This window comes from Varanus komodoensis, unplaced genomic scaffold, assembly GCF_004798865.1.
Source record: "Varanus komodoensis strain SLA01 unplaced genomic scaffold, ASM479886v1 scaffold53, whole genome shotgun sequence".
Taxonomy (NCBI): Eukaryota; Metazoa; Chordata; class Lepidosauria; order Squamata; family Varanidae; genus Varanus; species Varanus komodoensis.
The window spans coordinates 1,729,488-1,756,825 of NW_025336126.1; the positions used below are offsets into that span (position 1 = coordinate 1,729,488).

At 47.4% G+C, this 27,338-nt stretch overlaps 1 protein-coding gene across 3 annotated transcripts in view; it reads right to left on the reverse strand.

Annotated features, from left to right (window-relative positions):
• Positions 1 to 299: 299 nt before the first annotated feature.
• Positions 300 to 27,338, reverse strand: part of LOC123032174 (sacsin-like) — a 32,733-nt gene continuing 5,694 nt past the window's right edge. For 2 of the 3 annotated variants that reach the window (XM_044447880.1, XM_044447882.1), the window contains exons 2-8: positions 23,648 to 23,675; positions 22,921 to 23,008; positions 21,020 to 21,131; positions 17,781 to 17,927; positions 15,262 to 16,690; positions 12,459 to 12,547; positions 300 to 11,326 (exon numbers count right to left, since the gene is read on the reverse strand). In XM_044447880.1, coding sequence (XP_044303815.1) covers positions 558 to 11,326; positions 12,459 to 12,547; positions 15,262 to 16,690; positions 17,781 to 17,927; positions 21,020 to 21,131; positions 22,921 to 23,008; positions 23,648 to 23,675 — 12,662 coding nt within the window. In that variant the 3' untranslated portion in view covers positions 300 to 557. Of the gene's footprint in view, positions 11,327 to 12,458; positions 12,548 to 15,261; positions 16,691 to 17,780; positions 17,928 to 21,019; positions 21,132 to 22,920; positions 23,009 to 23,647; positions 23,676 to 25,667; positions 25,792 to 27,338 lie in introns of those variants that run through there. The other variant, XM_044447881.1, reaches the window with a different exon arrangement.

A 27,338-nucleotide genomic window follows, 5' to 3' on the forward strand; every position in this document is an offset into this window, starting at 1 on the left:
CTCTTCTTCAAATCTCTTAAAAAGACAGTAACCCTAGCCTGACAGAATGGGGTTGCAAATTTGCACCAAAGATGGAAGTGAGATTATGGGCACCGTTAAGGTTTAGGTAAAGAGGTCAGTTGGGAAGAACTCAGTTGTGGGGCTGAGGTTGGAGGGAGCACCTTTGACTGACTAGAAGGTTCATATACTGGAAGAGGGAAGTAAAACCTTATTCAGTGAGTTACTGCCTCCATTTCATAAAATAGAAATTTCCTTTTGCCACCCATAGCTTTTCTATAAACACATAATCAGCCTCTTCGTTTCTTAATGAAAATGTTTGTTAACACAAAACAACAGAAGGCAGGTAACAAAGTGTCTTTATTAAGCAATGGTGATCTAACCCCACTTTTACAAATATCACCATCCTCCTCTCTGCCTGACCTAGAAATCTTATTTTAAGGGTCAATATATATTTTCAACAGAAAACCCTTTTGAAAAAATTGTCCCCAATGATTCATCATTACAGGTTCTGTTCTGCTACATATACAGATGGCCTAATAAACAAGAATCTTCCACTCTCATGACTGGGCAAGCCACCTCTTCACTGTGTTTAGGATTTCCCGAGCTAAGAGTAGCACAGCCTGCTCTTTGCATTTGGGGAAGGCCTCATTGGGAATGGTGGGGAAATTGTGGTAGAGGGGATATTGAGTGGCCTTATCATCCATGCCATGCTCTTGGAGCTCAGCAACTTGGTCAGGAAGTGTGGCCAGTGCCTCTCCATAGGATGCCACCTCATTAGCCAACATTTCAAGAGACCGTTTCTTGTCAAAGTGGCCTCCTTGGTGGTACACAACAGCTGTCAGTGCTTTCTCCACTGCCCGATAAGTCTTGTAAAGGAGCCACTCTGGGCTGCTACTTCCAGCCTCACTGGCTGCCCCCTGCAGATCACACTCTGCTTGCCGAAGCCAGCGAGGGGCTTCCTTCGGGCAGCCACGCGTTGACCGATTCCCTGAACGATTTGGTGCACTCTGATGGAATGACCAGAAGTTATACCTGAAGGGTTGCCCTCCTCTACCACCTCTTGTTTGTCTAGTGAATTCCTCACGCTTCTGATGGTGCCAATGAGCCTGCCCATCCCATTCTGCCCAGGACTCTGAGAAGTTCTGGAAATTGCTGTTGTAGGAACTATTACCTTTGTGCCTCCTGCTAGAACTATTCTGCTCCCCCTCCTGCATCTTCATTATACTCTCCTTAAGGTATTTGAAGATTTCATTAGCAGAAGTCTCATGACCCAAGTTTTTATCTGGGTGGTAGCACAGATAGAGTCTTCGTAAGGCCTTCTTCTTTTCTTCTTCTGACAGACTCCAAATTTCAGCTAAGTGGATATCCAGTTCTTTCTTCACCTCATGTAGTGGCCGCTGGTACCAGTCACCACTTGTGCCAAAGTTTGTACTACTGGGAGCACCAGGGGAACTTTCTGCCAGGACCACAGCTTTATTCAAGTCAGAGGCTGGACTGGTCCTCTGAAAGTGGTAAAGATCGTAGGTGCTGACTTCTGCTTCTTGCCCTTCTCCCAGATCGACACGATATATATGCACTTGGCCAGCACCACTCTGCCGTGGCCCAAGGGCTTCAAGGATCACGGCATAAACGTAATGCTCTCTGGGCTGGGAAGAGACCAGATAACCCACGTAATCTCCTGGCAGAAAAGTATGGAGGATATTCATGTCCAAGCTGTCATACCATTCCTCAGGGACGTCCTCTCCAGGAGAAGGCAGGTTGTAAGCATTTTGGTTTGGAGGCTGATACACTGGCACTTTGTTTCTCTGTAGCACTGCAACAATTTCCTGAGGTTCTTGGCAAGCCAAAATCTGCACAAGGACTAGCAGGGCATCATTCCCAAGTCTTCTTCCTATGCAGTTATTAATTTCCCCGGCTAGGATGGTGACCATCGCTACATTATCTCTCTCCTGGTGTGCAAGGTAAATTTGCTGCTTTCCCTGTGTCATTTTTGCGACATGCACAACCTTGTCACACTGAGTACCCTCCAAAGACTGTGAGTTGTGCACCATCACAGTACACAACTTTTTACAGCAAACCACTTCTAGATGCTGTGGTGAGAAGAGCCCATCACACATGCATTCGACCTCATCTCTCCCCTCTACCTTTTTTTTGTTCTGCGATTTCAGCAGCGCAACTAGGGCATACCGGAACTCAGAAGAAACTAGGAGTTCTTTGAGGCAGTTCTGCAACTCACAGTGTTCTCCATAGGGGCACAGTTTCAGAGAAGACTTGTCCAGCTGCTCTTCAATGATGTCCAATAAGTTCCTGGGGCGCAAGGCCTCAGGCAGCAGCTGTAGAAGTTTCCACTGCTTATACCTGTCATGGACAAGATGGCATACAGAGAGGTCCTCCAGGAAGTGAAACGTGCTCTGCAAAGCCTTGGAGTTTTGGACAAATTTGCAGAAACTAAATACAAGGGTGTTTGATGGATATAGCTTCCCATCAGTGCAAGGCAGGTACAATTCCTTCAGCTCTGAAAAATCCACTGGCTTTTGTGCCTCATCTAAGAGTTGGAAGAGAAACTGAGTGGCCCTGCACAATGTTTTAGTGAGATTAGGATGCAGTGTGCCCTTTATTATGGTTTCGTCATGAATCCTGGCCAGAACACTGGCAAAGTGATGGATGCTTGGTTCTTCTTGCACTCCAAATCTCTCCAGGAGATCTTCATAGACAGCTAATTTTGGGGGCAGCTTGTAGAGATATGGTCGGAAAAAAACAGCCATTTTTAAGGAAACCACCACATTCTGGGCTTCTGCTACCTCATCATCATCCACTAGTACCACAGGAAGTCCTTTTAGGCAGCCAGTCTCTATCTCTTTCTGTTCTGACAAATACTTATATATTGACGTTAGAACCTGTGCCCGGGTTTTCCTTGCTTTCAAATCGTTGCATGGTGCCTGGCACACATTGCTCAGATTCTTCAAAACCAACTGTGCTGGAACAGTGCAGAGAACCCCAAGTAGTTTTAGAATGGATTCTCTCTTTTTGTCCAGATATTTGCAAAAAGGAAAAATGACTGCTGAAGTCCAGATTAGCTCTACCTTGTACGCAAGGTACACAGAACCTTGGGGTGCCACTGGGTAATCATGTGGGGCATATGGGTGGTGAAGGTGACGCAGATCTTCAGGAACACTCTGTGGCACTAGGAAATGGATCCTGGATACTTTTTTCAGAAAGTCATCTGACAGGGCTTCATCTGGCCAGGAAAGCAGGTGCTCCAAGAGCAGTTCCCTTCTCTGAGGGAGATCACCGGACATGGCACCATCCCGCAATGCTTCTTCCTGAATTCGAGCAACACACATCAGAAAATCTTCTTTGGTCAGTTTGGTCTGCAGGCCTACGTCTAATAAGAATTGTTCCACAGCCCCTTTATTGCCTGGCCCCACTGACATATAGAATTTGTCTGGCACAAACCGAGATGCCAACCCCAGGGTCTGAAAAAGTGACTTATGCTCATCATAGAAGTAGGATACAGGTTGCAGCTCATTCTGGTGGTCTCGGATGAAGGGGAAAGACTGGAAGTGCAGCACCACTTTCTCTTTCACTTTCTGATACTCTCCATAATAAAGATTCTTAATGGTGAGCAATAGCTTCACAGCTTCTAGTACATGGGCTTCAGGGAGGGAGGGGAGACGAGGCAAGAGCTGGTGCATGAACTGCTGCAAGTCATTCATCACATCAATCCCCAAGCACGCACTGAGATGTTGATGCAGGCAGTTGTCTTTCAGCAAAACAGTCTTTCTATCAACCTCATAAAGCTCCTTCAAGTTCTTAGACTCATCTGAAATCTTAGACTGCAGACGGTACACATTTTCATATGGAGTCAGTGGAACATACTTTCCTTGAGTATTCTCAAACACTGGCAAGGATTTCAGCTTGCCTATTAATTGGTGGTCACACTGCAACACCTTCAGGTCTTCACAAAGGAACCATGTTAATCTGCTCATCTCCCATGGTTTGAGCTTATCCCAGCACAGGCTACCATGTGTGGCCAGTTGCACAAGCACTACGGCAGGATCCTTGCTCTTCAACAGTCGTGGCTGGATGCAAGAACTGGTGAGCTTTTGTGGCAGAAGGGAGGAGTCTATCTTGAGAAAACCCAGCTTGCAGAGGATGTCAGAAATGTCTCTGGAGTCATCAGGCATGACTGTATGCAGAGTCTCAAAGGAAACCAAGAGCTTATTGCAGCCACTCACAGGTAGCAGTTTGTAGCCTCTGAAGAGGTCCACTAGCTTTTCAAACATCTGGTTTGTGTCCTCATCCTTAAACTTACAGACCTGTCTCTCAAAGAATTTCCACAGCTCCTTTAGCCACTTCTGGCCTTCATCAGTAGCAGTGATCCACTCATCCCTTATCAGCATCTCCTGAATATAGTTCACAGACTCAGAGAGTGTAAACTCCTTCAGGAACCCTGTCTTTATTAACCCCTCCTTTGCCTTTACATCATTAATTTGGCAGGCAGAGAAACAGTCCTGGTGTTGTGGGAAAAGATGATAACTACTGCTCTGGTATACAGGTTTTTGCTGACTGAAGCACTGCAGCATTTTATCCCGTGTCACCAGTAACGGGAGACCTTCCACACAGCTCACATCCTCCAAAACCTGCCCACGGAGGCAGAAGTTGAGGAGATTAGAGCATTCGCTACTGCTTTTTATGGGTGCTTCTTTAAGTGGGCAGGGCAGGTAGAAGCTAGGCAGGCTTTTGAGAAAGTGGCAGAGGGAAGGGGCATCAAGTGTGAGGACAGCAATTTCTGCCTTGACAAACTGATTGCGGACCTTCTGCAAGTGTTCGAAGGGAGGGACTAAAAGCATGCCCAAATCCTGAAGAGTCCCCTCTAGGCAATCATCTATTTCAGACTCCCAGAAATAGGGATCTCTGGCCGGGTGGCCTAATTTGGGGGCACTCCAGCACACACTCACTGTTTCTACTCTACATGGCAAGACATACTTAATCTGCTTTTGGTATACTGGCACCAATGGAACGTGCCCTTCATATGCCAATTCATACACACGTGTCACCAGCCTCTGCCAGTGGGGGGCAACATCCTCTGTCACCAATGGGAAATATCGCAGATAGTTTTGATGGAGCCGTTCTTGGCATTTCCTCATGGAGGAGAACTCCAAAGGTGCACCTCCCAGAGCCTGGCGCAGCTCCTCGAGCAGCTGGCAGTACAGTGGGGCCACGAGGCACCGCAGCAGTGAGTCGTTCCACGCCGCGTCAGTGCTGCCTTCACTGCTGTCCTTCCGCAAGTCACGCCGTCCCGAGTCCACAGCAAAATTCCCGTTGACGTGGATGGGGAGGCCTGTTTGCACCGGCAGTGGCAGCGTACAGAAGGCTCTGCCGCGTCGCTGTTCAGTGAGGCAAGCAGCCACACCACCATGGGGCAGCAGCATGCTTTGTCTCATTGCTGTGCTCTCCACCCCAATTTGCCTACCAACCAGCCAGTTCCTGGGAGCCTCAGCAGAGTTGTTGTTCACCTTCATTTTGTAAAAAACTCTTCTTGGCTTGCCTTCATCCATGCCACCTGCTGCAGCAGCCTTTTGGAGGTGTTTTTGGTATTCCAGTCTTTCCGACTCACCACCTTCAGTCTCCACTCGCAGAATCTCCTTTGGTGGTTCTCCCTTCTTGATCACAGAGAAGACCAGAGAGCGAACATGGTTGAGGAACATCACAAGGCAGTCTGCATCTTCCACAAGAGTCTGGATCAGTCTTTTCATATCTTCCTCAGACACTGCGTTCTGGCAGATTGGGGAGGCTGCTGCCCCAGCAGGAGTACGTAGGGGCAACCGGAAAACTGTGCCATGTTCCAAATCAAACACATCAGGCAAAAAGGCATCATAAACATCCGGAAAGGTGGATTTGAAATCTTTAGTGAGGCTGTACTTTGCACCAGGCGAGGCCTCGTGAGAGTCAGGCAAGTAGCGCAATGTGGGGTCAAAAACACATAGAAGGCTGTCCCCTGTCACAAAGGCAGGGCAATCAGTCAAGTGGAAAACTGTGTTGAATCCCAGCCCATACTTTCCAGTAGCATCCTGCCGTTTGCCTTTGCCACCACAGCCTAAGCGCTGGATCCCTTCGATGTCTTTCAGCTGGAAGGTCTGGTCATTGTAGATGCAAAGGGCCGGGCCCTGGAGATGGTTCCATTCCTCACTGAAGGTGCGTTCGGTTGGGTGTTGACGCAGATCCCAGAGAAAATGGACGACACCGGCACCAGCATCATCTGCATTCTGCAACAGCTCCTTCAGCACATCCTGTGAAGAGGAGTAGTCACGGAGGATGTTGGCCACGCGGGTGCAGAGATCCTCCTTGGCCCCAAACTCTGTGGCCCAGGGAGAGAGGCCTTGGATCCGCTGGCGTGACAACAGGTGATGCTTTGTAGTCGGGATGCCGCAGCACAGGGCAATTTCCCGTGGAATCATGGGATGGCAAAACAGGGCCCCATTTTTGCGTGGCAGCCATGGCGTGTCGTCAAAGAGCAGCTTGGGCAGTGGACGCAGGACTTGGTCTCGATCTGGGAAAAAGATGTTCTGAGCCTCATAAGGATCCAGGACCTGATCTTTTGGCAAAACTCCAGCCATGCCCACTGTGATCAGCCTATTGACCAGCTCCAGCTGCTCTTTCGAAAGAGCCTGCTCAGCCCTTTCCATGGCTAATTTCTGCAGGACAGCAGTATAGTTCCTTACTTCAAAGACATTAAGCAGCCCCACACACTTCCACAGCTCCTGTAGGTGCTGGTACTCCTCAGGCAGCCGGTAGAGATATGGAGCCCCATCAAAGGCCAGGTTACGGTCCACAAGGCACACAGGCACAAAGCGAGTGCCCACCAGCACAAAGGGGAATGCTTGTGCCCTCTGGGACACCTCCCTGCGGCACTGAGGGTGCTTTTTCACCATCTCATCCAGGAAGGCATAGCACTTGGGCGCTATCTGGGCCAGTTCCTCCCTCGACAGGGCGTTGGAGCTCAGTGAGGCTGCCTCCAGCTGCCCTAGCACTGTAGCAACTGGTGGCTGGCGATTCAGGCCTAAGAACTCCTTTAGCTCCTTGGAGAGCTTCAAGCCTTTATCCTTCTCCAGCACAGGTTCAATCAAACCTACTAGTGGAAACATCTTATGATGATAAATCTCACTGGGACAGCAGAGTTTGTGGCAATTACCTGGAAGTACTGCGGGCAAGAAGGGGATCTCTCTAAAAATGACCTGGACTGTATTGCTCAAGCTTTCCTGCAGATGATCTTCAAGGAGAGCCAGGATATGGTGGGCTCGTTGGCAGGCCTTATATTGATCATGATGCCACAAAGCTGCCACAGTTCTGGCTCGATCTATCAGTTTCTCCACTGCCACCCGATTTTGGGCCATACCAAGACACGTCAAGCGCAACAGCCTTTCTGGTTCCAGAAAGCCGTCTCCCATGGGGAAGTGGCCATCTTCCGGGGTGTAGAGAGGGGCAACACGGCCTTTGGGGTGTATGAGTTCTTTAATATTTTTCAGTGCTTTGTGTGGAGTGGTAGGAATGCAAGGCAGGCTGGTAAGGATCTCGTCCACACGAGCGTCTTTCATATCCAGGGCATGAAGAACCAAGGTATCACGATCAGGCACTGCCAGCAGAGCCAGATTGGGCAGAACAAGCTCTTGAAGGAATCGCACCCAGTTGTAGGTTTTTGGCCGCAGCTCATCTGATTTGATGCATTCTTTGAAACTCATCTCCACCCAGTTGGGAAGTGACACTGCGATCTGTGGCTCTGGCAAGAGTGAAGAGAAGACGCGGGCAGCAATTGGACTCAGCTGTTTCTCAGCAATGATGTCAGCATCCAAAATGCAGGCATCTCGGGCTGGACACCATCTCTGTCCGTCGGAGAATAAAACAGGCTGCTCCCCATCAACACCATCGACTAATGCCTGGTAGAAGGCCTTGGCTGTTTCGCTGAAAGGATATTTGGCATTGTGCAGATCAGGCCAGAAAATGTAGTACTGGTAGTTCTCCAACAATCCTTCTCTGTCCATGTCCCTGAGCCGAGACAGTGCCCCAAGCCAGGCTTGCAGTGCTGAATCCCGAAGGAGTGCCCTGTTCCACTGGCCCTTCCTAGTGGCGTCCCAAAGCCCTTTGCGGTTGCTAAGCACAGCAAAGGCTGCTGTGAGGTGCAGCGGAAGGCCTGTTTCAATAGGAAGGGGCAAAGAACAGAAGACATGGCCTTTAAAGTCATCTAAAGCTGGGGTCCATCGTCCAGCAGTGGACGCTGGGCAGAGGGGCAGGGCCACACCAGCGACTGGGGGTGAGAAATGGACACCCTCTCCTCCTCCCTGTTTGAACAGTTCCTGGGCTTCGCCCTTCGCCGAGCATGAGTGCAGCAGGTAATGACTGGTACGCACATCTGACTCCCATGTTGCTGTCAGTCTCACAATACTGGGAGCACCCATCTCATCAAGTGTTTGTCTGCACACCGTGGCCAGTGGTTGGGCATCTTCTGGGAAACAGGAACCACTTGGGAGGTGGGCCAGTGACACCTCCTGTACACTGCGCAAGAAAATCAGCAGGGATTGGTACACCTGCTGGAAGCCAGTCTGCAGTGCCCCGATTCGCTTGGATGTGAAGGGCTTGCTACTGATCTGAGAGTCTTTTGCCTCCTGCTCAGTGCGAAAGGGGAGGCGTATGAGTGTGCCTTGATAAGCTTCCCCAGCTTGACAGCCAAAGATGCCCGTGAAGGGCCGAAATTGTTCAGGAAATGCTGTGGCAACTTGTTGAGTGAGTTTCAAACGGATGCCTGGCCTGGCCTGGCCATGAATGTGCTTCCGGAGATGGGTGATATTGGGGTCAAAGATGAGCACGGTGCGGCCACTGAGGAGAGAAGGCACATCAGTCACGTGGTAGACTGTGCAGAAACCCAGACCAAAGCGGCCGATTTTGTTGCCCTGCCGTTCCTTGGTGGCTGCACCTAGTCGGGTGATGTTTAAGAAATCGGCGTCACTGAACAATGCATCATTCTGAGCCCAAAGTGCTGGTCCGTGGCAGGCAGCCATGCCAGGGTCCAGGAGTCCTTCTGTGGCGCCACTGTGCTGCCGGAGATCCACTAAGAAACGGCAGGTCTGGGCACCGGCATCCTCCGCATTCTGAAGCAATTCCAGAAACACATCTGCATCCTGGCTGTACTCACGAAGGATATTACGGATGCGGAGGGTGATGGGCTCTGAAGGACCCCAAGCCTCAAACAGTTCTAGGCCGGACAACTGTGTACTCAGCATCTCCACACCAAAAAAAGCAGCTGTTGCAGAAGAAACAGATTCATGCACCAGAGTTGGTGGGTCTCCATCCAGCTCATCAAGCCGTGTCCGATCCATATCACAGTACAGCACTGAACTGGCAGGGCGTAGAGCAAAACCAGCCAATCCCAGAATCCGCACAGGCACAGGCATTTCCTGTTCTCCACGGTGTCCACAATCACGGAGCCAGTCCAAGACAGCTATCACAAGGAGCAGTTCAGCTTGTGTGCCACCTTGTGGTTGGCTGTTGATTTGATCTGCGAACTTATGAAGGGCCTGGCACACCTCCTCTTCTGTGGGTGACTGTCGAACTCCCCACTGTGCAAAGAGCTGGCTGTAACGTTGGAAGTTTGGGGGCACTTGTGACATCAGGCCCCCAAGGTCCAAGCCATCAGGGGAGGTCAGCACCACATCTGAAGGTGACGAGAAACCGTTCCCATTCCACACCGCAGGGCTTGCAGGTGGCTTACGGAAGTCCCTCAGGTGCTCTTGCATGTGCTGATAGATGCTGTTCAATTTTGAAGTTAACACCAGTGTCTCATAAAGGCGATAGTCTCGTACCAGGCACATAAGATTCTCCATCACCTTCTCTGGTGGAGGCAAGCACTCCAGACCCAGTTTTTCTGCCGCTGCTGGGCAAAAAGCATTTGTCAGTCCCATGACCAGCCCCACAAGAGGTGCATACTTCTCTGAGCGAAGTGATTCAGGTGCCAGGAAGTGCTCAGCTGCCAAAAGCATGGAGGAGTTGGTGGCAGGCACCCAGGATAGGCACCGCAGCTGCTCCAGTGCTTGGGAAGAGAAGCGTGATAGCAGAGGGGTCTCATTGCAGACCTGGATGAGTGCCTGTGATTTGGCACTGGCTGTTGTAGTCTCCTGTAGTTCATTCACTTCCTCTGCAGCAGTTAAGAGATCTGCTGGAGAGACAGCTCCCAGATCAGATTTCAGCCCCAGCTTACGAAGAGTCTGCAATGCTTGTGGTTCCTGAAAAGGCCCCACAGGAAAACAGCAAGGTTTTAATAAGGCCCGCAACGTGGGATTGTCTGGGTCATAAAGCTCACTGGGCAGGCGCAATGTTCCTGATCCGCAGTCCAAAAATGGAAGATTGCAGCATACGGTTTTTAATTCCAGGTTCTGACTGAACAAAGAGTTCCCATTGCGTAGCACCCACAGCATGAGCTGCCTGGCCTTCTGCGTCTGGTTGACATATGCCCCCTTCTTCATTGCTTTCACACACAGCAGGCATAGGTCTGGCGCCTCCAGGAGGCTTCCCCGGATTTGCACAAGTAGGCGGCGTTCAGCTTCATTACGACATAACAGCACAGGCTCTGGTGTCAACAGATCTGTGGGCACCGGTGGCACCAGGCTCTTCTCCAAAGCCAAGTGGCACTGGGCAGCCACCAAGCCAGGCCTGGCGGGTGGCAGGAGGGAAGGCATCTTGACAAACAGTGGCAATTCCTTCAGGGTGTCAAGTTCCTTTTGGGAAAGTGATGGACTTGTTGAGAGGAAAGTGCTCAGACTCTCAATCTGACTAGTGGACAGGGACGCCAGGTGGCCAGCCACGGAGGCAACCCCCAAATGGGCAAAAGCTTGTAGGACACCACAAGGAGTGGGCTCTAGTATGTACTTTCTGAGTTCGTGGTGGACCCAGCCTGGTTTCCAGCCCTGGATCACACTGCACCCCAGGGTCTCCAGAATGCTGCCCACGTCACCTGGCAAGGAACGTCCATCGTGGCTCTGAAACAGCAGGGTAGTCTGAGGCACAAGCCGTGCCAGTTGGATGCCACTGAGGGACTCATGCAGAGGAGCCAGTGGTATTAATGGGCATCCATTGAAGGGTGCCAGAGAATGCGTGTGGTGTTTCAGAAAATTCCAGAAAGCATCAAGCCACTCAAGTGGAGGTTGCTGTGGGTACTTCTGTGGCCTCCAGGCTACATGGCCGGAACTGCTGCTGACCCAGTCTGTGGGAAGAGATCTGCGAAGGTTCTGCTCAATGACGCTTCGATCCAAGGAGACCAAGTTCCCGAATATCACTGGAGGAAATGCAAGAAAAACAGAGAAATCAGCAACCAAAACTGGAGCATGTTTGTTTCCTGTTGGAGTAAAGTAGTTGCTTATATAAGAATTCTTTGCCTGGTAGTAAAGTCTGTGTGTACAGATCTGTGAAGACATGATGCTGCAGCACGGCTGAACACAAATAAGTCCAGCTCAGAGAACATCAGTTCAGTGACAGCCAGTGTGGTGTAGTGGTTAGAGCAACCTTTCCCAACTAAGTGCCCTCCAGATGTACTGGACTGCAATTCCCATTGTTCCTAGCCAGCATAAGAAGGCATTTTGTGCGAAGGATGATTCTGAGAGCACCATCAAAGCCAGGGTTTAAATCTCCTCTTAGTTATGAAGCTTACGTATTGACTTTGACCTGGACTAGCTTCATATGTAGCAGCCAGTATCTCGGGGGCTAACTTAGCCTCTCTCAGCCTGAGGCCCTCCAGATGCTTCTGATTTCAACTCTCATCAGCTAGCACTGCCAAAGGTCAGGAATGGTAGGAGTTGTAGCTAAAAGTCTGCAGGCACCAGGTTGGGAGAAGCTTAGCCTAACTTATCTCACAGAGATGTTGGGTGTGCTTATGTAGGAAGATCTATATATGCCATCCTGGAATCCTTGAAGGGCAAATGCACTGAAGATGTAACAAAGAATGGAACAGAGGAATCCCGGAGACCTCGTGTAAGCACCTCCACCCTTGGAGTTGGGCACTTTCCTTGGAGGTGCGTATGTAGAAACAAGACCTACCCAAATCTTGTCATGCCATAGTTCCAGATGTAAATAAGCTGATGAGCACAGGTTTACTTGCATGTTGTGACCTACCCACAAGAGTCACACAAATTCGTAAAAGGAAGAAACTTGTGTGTAATACTGTAACCCCGTGTCACATGCCCAGAGGATGAGATGCAGCTGATTCCGGACTTAGCACGTGCAGGGATTCTATGCAGCAGGATCCCACCTGAAGCAAGGACAATGTAACCAGGACCACTGTCTCTCTGCCCTCTAGGCCTTCCCGCTAAAACTTCCTTCTTGCCCATTCTACCCAGACTAGCACCAGTCCTTTGCCAATCTTGGTCCAACACCCTCTACATATCGCAAAGATGGAAATGAACACAGCTCACTTTTTTCTGCGATCGCTTGCAGATGTTTCAGCAGCTTTGGGTTTAGATCCTTGGGCAGAAATTGTTGAGCCAAACCAGGCAAAAGGATCCTGCAAAACCAGCGGAAAGAAATAACACATGAGCTAGGAAGTGCAAGCCAAACAAGGACCTTTTATACACCACAGGACAGAGGACCAAACAAAATTCATTTATGTTGCTATCGTTTTTCCTTTTCATATTAAGAACTGCCTTCTGCAGTTTGTTGAAAAGGACAAATGAAGCAGATAAACTGAAGCAGACTTCCTTAACATGCTTCTCTTCAGAAGTTAGGAAACTCCTGTGAACCCCAGCAAGCATGGCCAATGTTCAGGAGGACTAGGAGCTGCAAGCCACAACAACTGGAGAGCACCAGGTTGGGGAAAGCTAAATTAAACCACATGCAGCAATAGCAAGAAGCTTCTTTCAAACATCTGTCTCCAGCTGAAGGTGATTTCCATTTCCTGTAGGTGACCAGGTGAATGTCTATTATTAACACTGTCTGTGGATTTCCACTGACCACACTGACTGAGATGATGGGAATTGTACATCCCTCTAAGCCCCAAGGTTGGAGAAAGCTGCCATAGCATTTCTCAACCAGCACATTTTAAGGACACCAGTTCAAAGAGAACTTAAATTTCCAGTATCCAGTCTGGCAAAAGAATGCAGCTCTGTGTACAGGCTGGCACAAGCTTCTCACAATGAAGAGATGGGGCATCAAACTTCGCTCTTAGGGAATATTTTGGGATTTAACATTCATACAGGGCATACAGATGTCACACCAAACCATGGTTTGTTTTTACAACCATGGTTTGCAAGGGGTCAGCAAGCAACCATGTCAAACCATGGTTTGAAGCTGATTTGTAAACTGTATCTCCTTCATTCATTCATTACACGTAGGAAGGGGAGCTCATGCAATTAAAGGGCAATGCAGCCAAGGCCGCTTAGCCTCACTATCCTCATCTTAGGCATGAATGCCTGTAGGGGAAAGCTTACACTTTTTCCACACAATTGCAGTCCCAGTTGTGCAGTGATTCAATCTGCATGGAAATCCTACACAAATAAAAGTTCTATAAACATTGGCTTTCCCTGCAGACAGCCGTGCCAAATGTTTATATTGACAGTGGGGTACAACCCCCGCTGCCCCTAAATGACGCAAGTACCTTTTCGCACATAACATGAATCAAGTGGTTCCTTTACTGTGGTTAGCACCAGTGAGCTATAACCACAATTTTTTCCGTTTTAGAGATGCATTATTATATAAAATTAATTGGTAACATTACTGAACACAGCAGGTCAAGTGGAACAGCCAGAAAGAATATGATACTAGTCAGTGTTTTTTTTGTAAGAAAAAAGGTGCTGGAACTCATGAAATTATTTACCTTTTGCACATAGTCAATCACTGTACACACACCCACACACGTCAGTTGTGTAATGAAATATAACAGTCACCACCCGCAGTAAGCACTCAGTGCACGACCACACAACTAATCACAAGCTGAGCAGCGCCACAAGCTGAGCAGCACCATCACAATCAGCGCGGACGAAGTCCGCATGCATCGGATTCGACACACAAGCAGCCCGCATGCATCATTTTAATGATTTTGCTGCCGACCTGCTATGCTCGACAGGGCGATTCAAATCCACATGGACCAAACATCAAATTTTCAAAAGTTACTTTTAAAACTTGGAAAATCTGTCGAAAAAAGGTGCCAGAACTCTGTTCTGGTGCATTCTATGACAAAAAAAGCACTGATACTAGTGAAATCTAAGCAGTCATAATTAAAGTTGCAAATGACTCTTCCAAGTAATCTTCCCTAGAAAGCTCATATGTTTATGCACATAGTTATTCAGGTAGGCTTCAGTTAACATAGTATCAGTGTCTCCATTTGCTCTTCAAATCTAACTAATGTAAAGAAAAATAAAGCAAGTAAATGGTCATATATTAAATTATTTCTAAGTGTTCCAGTAAACATGATACCTAAGTAAAATGTTGATTTTTTAAAAAATGTAACATTGTGAAATGCTGAGTGCACTTTATTTAATTTACCACCAGAATCAAATATTTTAATTCAATTACTTTTGCTGACCAAGAGACTTTTCAGAGGTTTGTACATAAGCAATATTAACATGAGAGCTTTCATAGTCAGTGTACATCACTGAATGTTAAATGCTGTTCCAATACAAAATGTACCTTTGTGAAAACCTCCTCCCAAAAGAAGCAACTACTGGACATTGTCAAGACTTATGTTTAAAAGGAGTATTAGCTGTATTGCACATCAGCAATTAGTCAAATGAGCCTGCCCTATGACAGAGGCACCAAGGTGTTCAATATACATGACTAATATTCAATATACATGAATAAAGGGTTGGGGACCTTTGGTTTATCATCACTATGTTTTAGAACTTGTAAGGATGAAAATCTTTTTATTTCATTTTATTTTCATGATTTGGCATGATATCCACTTCTGAAATGATCCAGAGCACGAATCAACCCTCCTCTGCCTGATGTGCTCCAGATGTGATGGACTGTCATTTCCATCACTTCAGCCAGCAGAGCCAATGATCAAGGCTGCTAGGTGTTGTAATCCAAAATATCTGAGCACCATAATATTGGCGGAGGCTGGTTAAAATATTCTGAACCATTCTACCTATGCAGGTAGAGTACTTACCTTATGTGAGTTCTATCTTTGGAATATCTAATAGGGAGGGATATCACATGGAGCTCGGATGAAAAATGGGACACTATTGGATTATATTGGGGTTTGTGTGGTGGGAGAGTGCTCACCGGGGAAAGTGATGGTTCTCAACAAATACGGTCTCTCCAGAACCTCCGAAGCAGGTAAAGTGCCCGCTGGCTGTTGGCAGAAGCGGCAGACCTTCCAGCTCCTGGTAGTGCTCATCTCCAGTCAAGTATTCCAACAACAAGTGTTTCTCCGACACGGAGAGTCTACACCAGGTGCCCTCACTGTGGCGCAAGGTCTTTCTCACGAACTGTGCTGTAGCCTCCCGTACCGCTGGCCCATCGTTGGTGCCCAAGGACAAGGCCCTGCGCACATGGGGAGGGGCAGCTGCGACCAGTGACCCTGCTGACACGAGAGCCTTCTCCAGCACCACAGCCGCCGGCTCATGGGTCACTTTTTCTGGCAAGAGGACAGCTTCACGGGGATAGAGCAGGTGAGGATTCCCACCTCCTGCCTGCACCAAGAGTTGCATGTCAAGCAGTCTCTGGCAGATCTGAGCTACTAATGGCTTGTACCGGAGCTGCTGGCTTTCATCTGGGTCTGGCCATGCCCCGTAGGGGTCACTGGGATAGCCAGCAGCCAGCAGCACCATCTGGCAATAAACAAGGGGCAGCATCTCTTCCAAAAGCAGGTAGTTCCACCGGCCATCAGCTCCCCGTGCGTGGGACCCTTCTTCAGACCACTGCACGTGTCTCCGGTCATCTGTCAGCTGGAAAGGGGCACTGATGTGCAGTGGCAATCCCGTCATGTTCTCCTCTGTGGCTGGGAGTGGCAAGACACAGCTGAGGCGCCCAGGACACTTGTCTTGCAAGCAGTACGCCAAGCACTGAGCTGGTCTAGAGCACACCTTCGTGGAGAGATCCCACAGCTCCGGGAAGGCATCCTTTTTGGCTTCAGCTGATAAGACCAGCCAGTGGCAGTTGGTGGCCTGTCCAATTCCAGTGCCACATAAAGCAAGGGTTTTGATGTGAGCAACCATGTCCAATTTGGTAGCAGTGACATCATCAGGAAAGTCTGATACATGGAGAACGATGTCAGGAGGGAGTCCTGAGCTGACTTCCGAGTTCACAATTGGATAGATAGTGGCTTCAGCTCTCAGCAGCTCACGAATCGTGCCATTGGATTCAATCAGGCCCAGTGTCACTTTCCGAATGTTCCTGAGAAACAGCAAGCTAATGGGGGCATCATTTAGGAATGTGAACAGCAGCTCCTTCACACGTTTCGGACTGTAGACGTTTTCTGAGATCTTTGAGGGGCTCTGTCGCAGTGGGAAGCGGAACAAGGTGCCAGGGAAGTGGCCCTCAGTAGCTGGGCAAGGCTTGCCCAGCGATTTCAGTACCGCCCAGAATGGTTCGAATTGATCCGAAGCCTCTTCCCATTCATCCACACTACAGAGCTGACCCCCCTCACTTAAGGCTGCTTCCTGTGGGTCCAGCACTCCCAGGCACTGACCAGAGAGTATAGATGGGAAATCTAGAGGGCAAAAAGGGGAGAAATTTAGTCACTGCGATGTGGGCACTCCTTATCTTGGTTATTGTCCCGCCCTGGTGTTTTTACTCCGGTCTCTTTCCTCTGCAGTCTCCCCAAGCCACAAACACAGAAAACGATATGGCCTCATTGTGGAAAAGGAACACGCCTGTGGCAATGAAATGCACTGAGCTGATTCTCAGCAGGCCATGCTGAAAATCTATGGCTTGTTCGAGGGCACGGGGCCACAGCACGGTATGTGCAGGGACAACGGTGCTAGTGGCTTTCCTTTTTTAACAGGCATACATTGGTTCGTATTCCATATATAAAACTTTCAAACAATTATACACAGGTTTCAATAAAAGCAGACCAAGTGTCCAAAGAAGTTTCCATTTCCAGTTGTTGTCTATGTGCTACTCATTCATACATTAAGAGTGCTGCCAGGCCATTGCATTATAAGAAGTGTTTTTTCTTCTAGTTTTGAAAGATCAGTCTTTTGGCTGCCAAAAGAGTACAGAGAATTCCCCTTCCATTGTTAGCTTCCTTAAAGTGGGTAAATAATTTTTACATCAAGTGTACATCAGTAAATAGTAAAGGTTGTTCCAGTATAAAATGTGTCTGTAATAATAACCTCCTGCCCACAAGAGAAAAAAACAACAGGAAATTACTAAAGCATGTAATTAAAAGAAGCGTTAGCAGTAGTGCACCACCAGCAATTAATTGAATTAAACAGTCCCTAATTTCACTGTGGGTTATTCTGTGAACAACCCATGCCGCATAGGGTGGCTTGGTGCACAAATGTGGCTATTGCCTCAGTTTTAACAAAACCATCACCACACTCGGCAATCCTGCAAAACTGGCAATTCTCTTCACTGCATTTGGTTTGATTTATACGAACACAGAACTGCAGATTCCTAGAATACACAAGGATTTTGTGGGGGTTTGGTGGTTATTAACCTGGATTTATTCATTTTTAAAATGAAAATCTACCCCTCCAGAGAAACTGTTCTATAATCATACTCCTTCCTCCCAAGGATGCATGCCCTGGTTTTGAAGAGTTGCCACTGCCCCCGAGATGACATTCAGAGCTTCTCACCTGTGATGTGATAGACTGAACTGAAGCCCAAGCCAAATCGTCCCACAGTGAGTGGATCGTCCTCCTTGTGACTGACACCTGGACTTTGAATCCCTTCCCAGTCATCCTCAGAAAACTGGGAAGTATTGTAGGCAAGAAGTGCAGGCCCTAAGAGAGAAGAAAATGATAATTTAAAGGAAAAAATATATAAGCTAGCTCTTCTTCAAAAAGTTCTAGGCAGCTCACCACCACAAATACATAACTTGATTTTTAAAATATCCTGCTGCTCTTTAAGGAACAATGGGGATGTGCGTTAAGCAGGGCAGAAAAGAGAAAAATCCCTCAGCCATGGAGGGCCAGCAGAACTCAGGTCACCTGCAGTAGTATAACTATCTGTAATTCAAAGTGGCTTAGGGGCTAAGGAATTTGTACTTAGCTTCTTATTTTGTTAATACTGCAAGTTAAAAGACCTTTAAATATTTTGATATGTATTTATGTTACTTCACTATGTGGACACCAGGACAGTGAAGGAAGAGAATTGATGCATTTGAAACACGGTGCTGGAGGAGAGCTTTGTGAATCCCCTGGACTGACAGACAGGCAAACAAGTGGATCCTAGTACAAATCAAGCCAGAAGCTTCCAGTTTCCCTGGAAGCAAAACTGATGAAACTGAAGCTGTTGTACTTTGGGCACATCATGAGAAAGCAAGGGAAGATGATCATGGTAAGGAAAGTGAAAAACTAAATATGAGATGGTGTGATTCTATGAAGGAGGCTGCCAGTTTGAGTTCACAAGGACTGAGCAAGGTTGTCAAGGACACGGCATGTTGGAGCCCTCCCAGTCACAGAATCACCGTAAATCAGGGATGACGTGAAGGCACACCATGGCAACGACGTTACTTTATTCCTGAGTGATCAGCTGTCTTCTCAAAAAATGCAGGCTCTTCAGTTAAAGTTTTGTTGTTGTTTTAAGGCTAGCCTTCTTAAAGTCTGAGATGCATAACTTCATCTGGCACCGTGCTCCGTTTACATGGTACATATAATGCACTATCAAGGTGGGAATGGACTTCATAGATGGCTACAAAGTCTAGTCATAATTTATAGACCTCAGGCCTTGATTATAGCTGAATTTAGATACCACACCAAACCATGACTAAGGAGCTTCAGGTATGGTTTTGCACCAGTGTTTGAACTGACAAATTATGATTTGTGGATCAGCCAGAAAACTAAATCAGCCCTCATGGTGAGAAGTAGCTTTACATACCACTTGTTGTGGTAACTGTGTTCTGGCATGTTATCTGAAACAACCAACCATGGTTACGTTGGCTGCTGTATGGCAGCGCACTAACTGACAATGCAAAAGTTCAGACAAGTCACGACGAATGAGTTGTGGCACATGACATCATCGCCTGGCCCCGCTACTCCTTTCCGAGCATGCGCATGGCCCCTGTGTGCGCGGTTATCCAATGCTCGGCTGCTGGGGCAACTTGGCTCACACGCTGACAGAGAGGGCTCTGCGTGCCCGCTGAGGCACGCATGCCATGGGTTCACCACCACTGCCCTAACCCTACCCTGCTGCACTCCCCTAACCCTAATATAGGGGTAAAATACCATTGAAAATAGGGTGGTTTTGAAAAAGCCTTCCTTGAGCAGCTTTTTCTGCACAGCTCATCAATTCTGTCGATTCTAAACACATTCCAACCATCAAAATCATACCAGGACACCTCATTTTTCTAACCCTAACTCAGTGATGGTGAACCTTTTAGAGACTGAGTGCCCAAACTGCAACCCAAAACCCACTTATTTACCACAAAGTGCCAACACTGTAATAAAACCTGAAAACAGCCAGTCCAAGCAACTCTCTCTCTCTCTCTCTCTCTCCCTCCCTCCCTCTCCCTCTCCTTGGCAGCACACTGACCAGCCATGCGAAAGCTCAGACGAGTCGCGGCTAATGTGTTGCAGCTTATGACATCATCACCTGGCACCACTATTCCTTTCCAAGCATGCGCATGGCCCCTGTGTGCGCTGTTATCTGATGCTCAGCTGTTGGGAGGATGCTGGGGCGACTTGGCTCACATGCCAAGAGAGAGGGCTCTGTGTGCCCGCTGTGGCACGCATGCCATGGGTTTGCCACCACTGCTATAGGGAATGATATCTGAATTAAGCCACTATTTTTAACAGAAGAATTGCCTTGCTGGATCAGACAGACATCTACCTAGTTCTGCAGTCTTTGCCCGAGACTGATAGCCATCATTTGTTTCACTCAACATGGCGGCTCCATTTCTAGCAGTCATCCCCGATATCAATTGGTGCACGCACTTTTTCTGGGGGCACAGTTCCCTGTACGTTCACATCCATTTACCATCCGCAGGAGACCTTGCTGTAGATAAGTGGCTTACCAAAAACATATGGGGACACTGTATCGCTCGGCTCCTCAAATGGACATTGGGCACAGAAGGCAAGAAGCATCCCAGTGAAGGGGAGGTGCCTTCTATCTGGAAATCTGGTTGTGCTCATTGCAAAAGCCCATGTCCATCTCTGTGCAGATGCATGCAGCAGCAGAGGCCTATGCACATACAGGATCAGAAATGCTGCATTTGGTTGCCTTGGCCTTTGGCCCAGAGCAACACTCATCTCTAATTCAAGGTACCCCAGGAAACCCAAGGCCTCTGGCTCCAAGCTGCCAATGCCCTGCAACCTTGCTAGGCCATGTTTTCCCCTCCCAAAATCCACTCCTCTGGTGTAGCACCCAGAGTGGGTTTGAGAGACAAGAAGCTAGCACGAAATATTTTACTCATTTTTATCTATTAGATTTGATATATGCCAAACTTCCCCAGCCTGGTGCCCTCCAGACATTTTGAGCTAACACTTCCAGGGTTCCAGTCCATTGGTTTTGCTGGCTTGGACTAATGGAACTTGAAGTCCAAGCAATTGGGAGGAAGGCTAATATACAGTGTTTGCCAAATGCATCCTTCTATGGTCTAAACAGGACAGACAGACACTTATCTACATGAAAGGATAAAAAGACATACCAGGAATCGAAAAGAGCAGTGTTTAGAAATGTGTGCAGGACATTTCTGCATTCCAGCACCAGGCTTGCTAGGGCTGCACAGGTGGCTGAGGCTCATCCTGAGCACTGCAAGACATCCTATCCCAAGTGGTACAACCTGGAATCCCCATTATCATTCTGCACCCTTCAGTCTGTCGTATTATGATTTCTTTATTGGGCTCAGCACCCTCACAAGTTGTCCAATCAATACCTTGGGCACTTGCCAGCCCTTCAGAGAAGAGGTTCTGTTTTCCAAACTTTCGGTCATCATAAAGTAAGATCACCTCTTCAGCACCCGCATCATCTGCATTCTGGATCAGCTCCTTTGGGAAGAAACAGGGAATTGGAATTGAGGTAAGAGCATGAGTCAAACCCAGCTAACACTACTACTCCAATTAATGGAAATTGCTCCAGAACAGCAGAACCTCTTCTCACCTGTGGTGAACTGCTAGGCATCTGTATTCACTATTCTTCTCCAGAGGATCTGGAAATGCCTCCTTCCAAACTTTAACCATTTTGACCTGGGCCAGAAAACATGAGGGAGCCTCACTTCCACCCAGGGATCTAACTCACTCAGACCCCACAGATCCTAAATGCTCGGTTAGGATGCCAAACCCCGCCACACTAGAAGTGTACCCCTCCAGTGGACAAAGCCCATGTGACATTCTTCCCCAGCACTCCTGAAGATGTTAAACCCACATCTTGGTTCAAGACTTCTGGCCAAAGAGCATAAAGAGACTGTGTTGATCAACATATTTATTTCAATTCTGCTCTGCCCATTAGTCAAAATGACTCTCTGGGTAGTTTACAGATTCATAAAAAACAACATATAGATTAAAAACCGTAACATTAAACCAAACTTGCAAATAAAATAACCAATAAAATATAACGAGCCCCACCTCAAAAGCCACATCATAAGTTAACCCAGGGGTATAGTAGTAGGGAATAAATACCAACAAAAGGTGCTTTTTAACAGTTATGTTATCCTTTAAAATATTGAGGAAATTAAAAGGGTTTTGCCTGGTGCTGAAATGAATGGAAAGGGGGCACCAGGCAAACCTCTGTGGGGAGCAGATTCCAGAATTGGGTGCCACTGCCTAAGAGCCATATTCTGTGGCACATCAATTTTAAACCATTTAAATTGTATGTAAGTGAGTGCAAACCTATCAGACCTGTTTGCATTTTAGTTTGGACTGCTTTGCATTTACTTAGGATGGCCCTCCCTGTGCCTCCCTTTATACATAAAGGTAACTCCAGCAGGGTGATGAGAGAGAGAAGTGGGGCCATCCACCGACCCTGCTGAAAGTCTTGTTTCTGCCCACTTTCCCCTCCTTTCGCCTCGTCTCATTGTAGATTGCAAGCCTGGCCAGCCTGTCTTGCTTTACTAATTATACACGCACCAGACTGGAAGCTTTTTAAATACAAATAAATTAACTTTAAACAAACAGACTCAAGGATCCCAGCATCTCACATGCAGCCCTCCTTCCCTTCCATAAAATCCATAGGTTGGCTGCCCACTGATGGTATGTACCTCTGAAAAGACTCCGAATCACCTTTGAATTAGGGTTGCTGTGTCAAAAGCAATTGTATTTGTGGCTACTCAGAAGTAAATCTCATCTGGTTGCAGGACTGATCAGACCTATAGCTGGGCTACAAACCAAAACATTTACTAGGGAATAAACCCCCTTGACCTCAGTGGGACTAGCTTCTGAATAGATACAACTAGGCTTGAGTTGTTAAACTTTTAAGCAACTAAAGGTGGCTCTAATTTTTCAGGCTTATTCTATAATAATTATCAGCAATCATTTTCATACTGGTATTTTCTTTCAAATTTGAAGGAAACCCTCTTCAAGATGATGACTTCAAGATGATGATCTAGAAACAAAGTAACTTCTTGCTTCAAAAAAATTAATCTATTTTTAAGATTCATAGATTTTAAATGCAAAATTATGTGCATTTAATCAATTGACCAATCAACAAAACTGCACATAATCAACCTGTTAAGACTTTTTGAGTATCAGGTTGCAACCTCCAGTCCAAAGAACTTGGGTCCACCACTTCTTTCTCAAAACCCCAAAGGCAAAAGCTCAGTGCCCATCACTTAGCCCTCACCTTTAAGATCTGACCCCCATCTGGGTATTTGCGAAGGATACCCTGCAAGTATTTGAGGACAGGAGGTGCCCTCTGCCGGAAGCCATTCCTGAAAGAGATAGGCAGGAGGTACAGCAGTTAAAATATCTCAGAAACAGAGAGATACTAGATCTAAAATTAATTCTTTGTCCAGCTAATCTCAAGGGCTTTTGGATTTCTGTTCAGTTGCCCCAGCTGGAAAACTGAAGAATTGCACATTTCAGCATCTGCATGCCATAACGATCTCAAGCTGGCTAGTGGAGCTTCCCTTTGCAGGAAATTCTGCAAAAAGGCTTCCTGCACCAATTAAACCTTGAACAACTCAGTCTTCCTGAGCTCTGGCAGGTTATTCTACCCTCAGGGTTGGCCTGTGGTCCTGACATTCAGGGAGTTCCTACTCTGCTGTTATATCCTGACCACTGGCTTGATTAGGGTCCCTGGTTTGCAGCTCACTGCACCCTGGAGCCGTCAGCCTTGTTCCGAGGGTGGTCCAGTCAGGCTCCCTCTCTCTTCCTCTGACGTTGGATATAAGGATAAAAGAAGGGCTAGCACCTCATACATTCTTCAGCAGAAGAATCTTCCTGACTATAAGCAATGAAACAACAAGTCATTAAACCCCAAATGGTTCTACCACTCTTGAAGAAGCCCATCTAGCACCTCCTTCCCCCTTTCCTTCTCATGCACAAATACACAGACACATTTCTCTCACCTCTTCTGCCCCGGAGGCATTTGGAAACCTGTAAAAGTGCAAAGAGAGAGAGAGAGAGAGAGAGAGAGAGAGAGAGAGAGAGAGAGAGAGGAAATAAAAAGAAAAATTACAATGTAATCTCGCCAGTATTGCAACTTGGCCCTTGCTGAAACTACTATAATACCTTACCCTAGAGGCAAACATATTTTAATTTCAGTTAAAATTAAAACTTACTTCAGTGTATCTAATGAGAATTTAATTAAATGTAAACAGCAAGGGAGGGGAGCCATGTGGTACCTTAAAGCAGAGGCACCGAACCTCCAGCCTGAGATGCCAGTTGAGTCTTTCAAGGTTTCCACATGACCACAGCTTCTTAAGCCAAGCCCCACCCTCCTTCCCTCAGCAGTCTGGTTTTTGTAGTTTTCCAGTTTTTGCATGGTTCCTCCCATTCTAAAAGGCTGAAATAGTGTCTAGTAACTAAACTTAAGAACTAACAAATTTAAATTAACACATGCTATCGTTTTGATATGTGGGCATCACCCCTTGCCCTTGGGCCCACACAGCACTTGGATATGGCCAGCAAAATCCACTCCAAAATAGAATTTGGCACTCAGTTTCAGTGCTCCTGACTCAAGACTAACACTTTATTTACATACTATTTATATTTCTACCTGGGTGGTTCTCAAAATCATGCAAAAGTGGTTTAGAGGAAGTATCAGTTCCGTGCACATTTATCTCTACCAATGCCTCTGGAAAAAGAGGTTTTGTGATTTCTTAAAGCTGCAGAAAGCTGTGCCAAGCCTGCTTACCAGGAGTAAAACTGTGCACACACACCAGGAACACTGAGCTACCTGCCAAATCCACACTTGAAGGAAACACTAATACTCTGCCTCAGTCTGAGATGCACTTGCTAAAGTGCTCTTCCCTTCCCTTCCCCAGACACACATGTAAACCTTGCTGTGACTCAGCTCTTACTGACACATTCAGCCTTCTATAACAAACCAACAAGCGTGCTCCATCAGCTGCATGAAGCAGGCAGAAAAACTGTCCATCTAATCCTCCTCTTCCCCAAAACTGGATGTTCAAGATATCTACAAAAGGCAAACTATATCAAAGCACCAAGCAGGGGTAGAGCCTAAACTGTATTTCATACAGCATGACTTGGCATAAATATATCCAGGACTCTACTACATCCTGACATCAGTTCTGGTCTACATCTGTAGCCCGAGGAGGCAGCAGCCACATGGACCAGAGGTGGAAACAGCAAGCTCTGCTCTCAGCCTGTGAGGCTTACTTGCTGAGGACTTAACATGATGTGGCAGAGAAAAATGAGTAACCAGGGGGTGGACTAGATCCTGGACTCTGGACCGCTCCAGAGTGTGCCAAAATGGTACGTAGGCTACATCAATGCCACAAGCCTAACTGTGCTTATTCCAGGTCAAGGCCTTGCAGCAAATTCAGAGCAATTTATGCCCTAGAAAATGAGGGGATTGCTGCTTTACATGCTTGCCCTCCACCAGATCAGGGATGGGGAAATCCGTAGCCCTCCAGGTGCTGTTGAGATGGCAATGCCCATCATTCCAGAATTTTAGCCATGCGTTTTGATACAGATGGGAATTGAGGTCAAAGAACACTCTTGCTGATGCCAGAGTGCAGGACATGGAATAATCAATTCAAGTTGTGACAACCCAGATTCAGGCTGGACATCAGGAAAAGCTTCCTCACTGCCAGAGCAATATGGCAGTGGGACCAGCTGCCCAGAGAGGTGGTGGGCTCTCCCACACTAGAGACAGTCAAGAAGAAACTGGACAGCCATCTGAGTGGGAGGGTGTAAGGTGGTGTCCTGTAACAGCCCGGGGGGTGGGGGTGGACCCGATGGCCTTCATGACCCCTTCCAACTCTACTATTCTATGAATCTATGAACATCTGGAGGAGAGCAACTAGTCTAAAAGCCATTAATCTCCTCCGAGATAAGGTAGCCGGAGCACCCGAGTCTCTCTCCTGCCAAGAGGTGCTCCGCGCCGGTGAATCTGTTACTCACGTTCTTAGAGTGAAGCCCGAAGGTCTTCCGAGCGCAGCTTTCTTGGCAGTCGATGCCTCGAAAGGCTCTCCCGAAACTTCTCATCGGATGGAAGCCGCGGGACTGAGCTGACTTTTGGTTTGCGCTCGGCTTTTAAGGCTCCGCAGAAATGTTACTTTGATTTGTTTCCAGGAAATGGAAAGCGAAACCTAATTCAGCTCGTCTGTGAGAGGATCAAGCTGTTGGGCTGGTGGGATAGGGTGAATCAAGACAGGGAAGGGAAGCTGTGGGGATGCTGCCCCAGATAATGGAGGTGCGAAATGGGGCGGCGTTTTTTTCATTGGGAGCACGGAGGGCAAAGTGGTGCAGGTCAAGCCGGAGCTGAGTCGCCCATCAGCTGCCTCTGCCACCTTAAATATGTGGGGCTTCTCCCAACTACGTGGGTATGATATCGTGTCCGAACAAAGCGATCTTAAGGATGTTTACTCAGAAGTAAATCCCATTGACGTCAGTGCACCTTACTCCCATGGAAGTGTGCTGGGAGCTGTAGGGAGAGAAAGCTGGTAGCCCCAGTTGGAGGAAGTAAAATGCATAGGCTTGGATCCAGACTTAGTCCTACTTGAAGCAGAACCATTAAAATACATGGGAGTTAAGTTAGTGACTAACTCAAGTTCCATTGATTTCAATAGCTTTTGTCAGGAAGCTTCGATGGCAGCCACAGGTTCAGTCAGGAAAGACCCCTCTCGCCTTGAACCTTAGCAGTTTTATTGAAAGATCACCCGGGACCCCTGCAGTTACCTACCACAGCATGCTACTGAGTAGTGCTTCTCACCACTAACTACAAAATCACAGCCCATGTACAGACACTTTTATAACCTGCTAGTCATATACACCAATACAGAGTGTTAAGTTTCCAGATGATGTTAGTGCAATAGCATTCAATAGCCTTCAGGCATGACATAATGTTCTAAACCAATCAGAAATACTGATAACAATAGTATGGAAAACATCACTGATTGCTTTATTGACCTGTCAATTGAGTAGACCCCTTTGCAATTTGGATCTTGCTTAAACATGCAAAGGTGTCTGACTGAGGAACCATTCAGGAAATCTGGTTGGGCAACTACACTTGTTTCTGTGGAACCAGATGCTTAAGAGGGTCCATTCAGAAACAAGTGGACACCATTGTTTCAGCTTTTCTGCAGCTGATGAGAATACAGGTATTTCCTTACTCATAAAGTTAGCCTCTCCTTCATGGATCATTGCCCTGTCATGGCGAAGAGGCTTGCGTAGCTCAATGAAGCTATGAGCTATGCCATGCAGGGTCACCCAAGACGGACAGCTCATAGCAGAGAGCTCTGACAAAACACGCTCCACTGGAGAAGGAAATGGCAACCCACTCCAGTATCTTTGCCATGAAAACCCCATGGACAGTACCAAAAGGCAAAAAGATATGACGCCGGAAGATGAGCCCCTCAGGTCAGAAGGTGTCCAATATGCTACTGGGGAAGAGCGGAGGGCTAGTACTAGTAGCACCAGAAAGAGTGAAGCGACTGGGTCAAAACCGAAAGGACACTCAGTTGCTGATGTATCTGGTGGTGAAAGGAGTCCGATACTGCAAAGATCTATACTCCATAGGAACCTGGAATGTAAGAATCAAGGCAAGCTGGATGTGGTCAAACAAGAGATGAC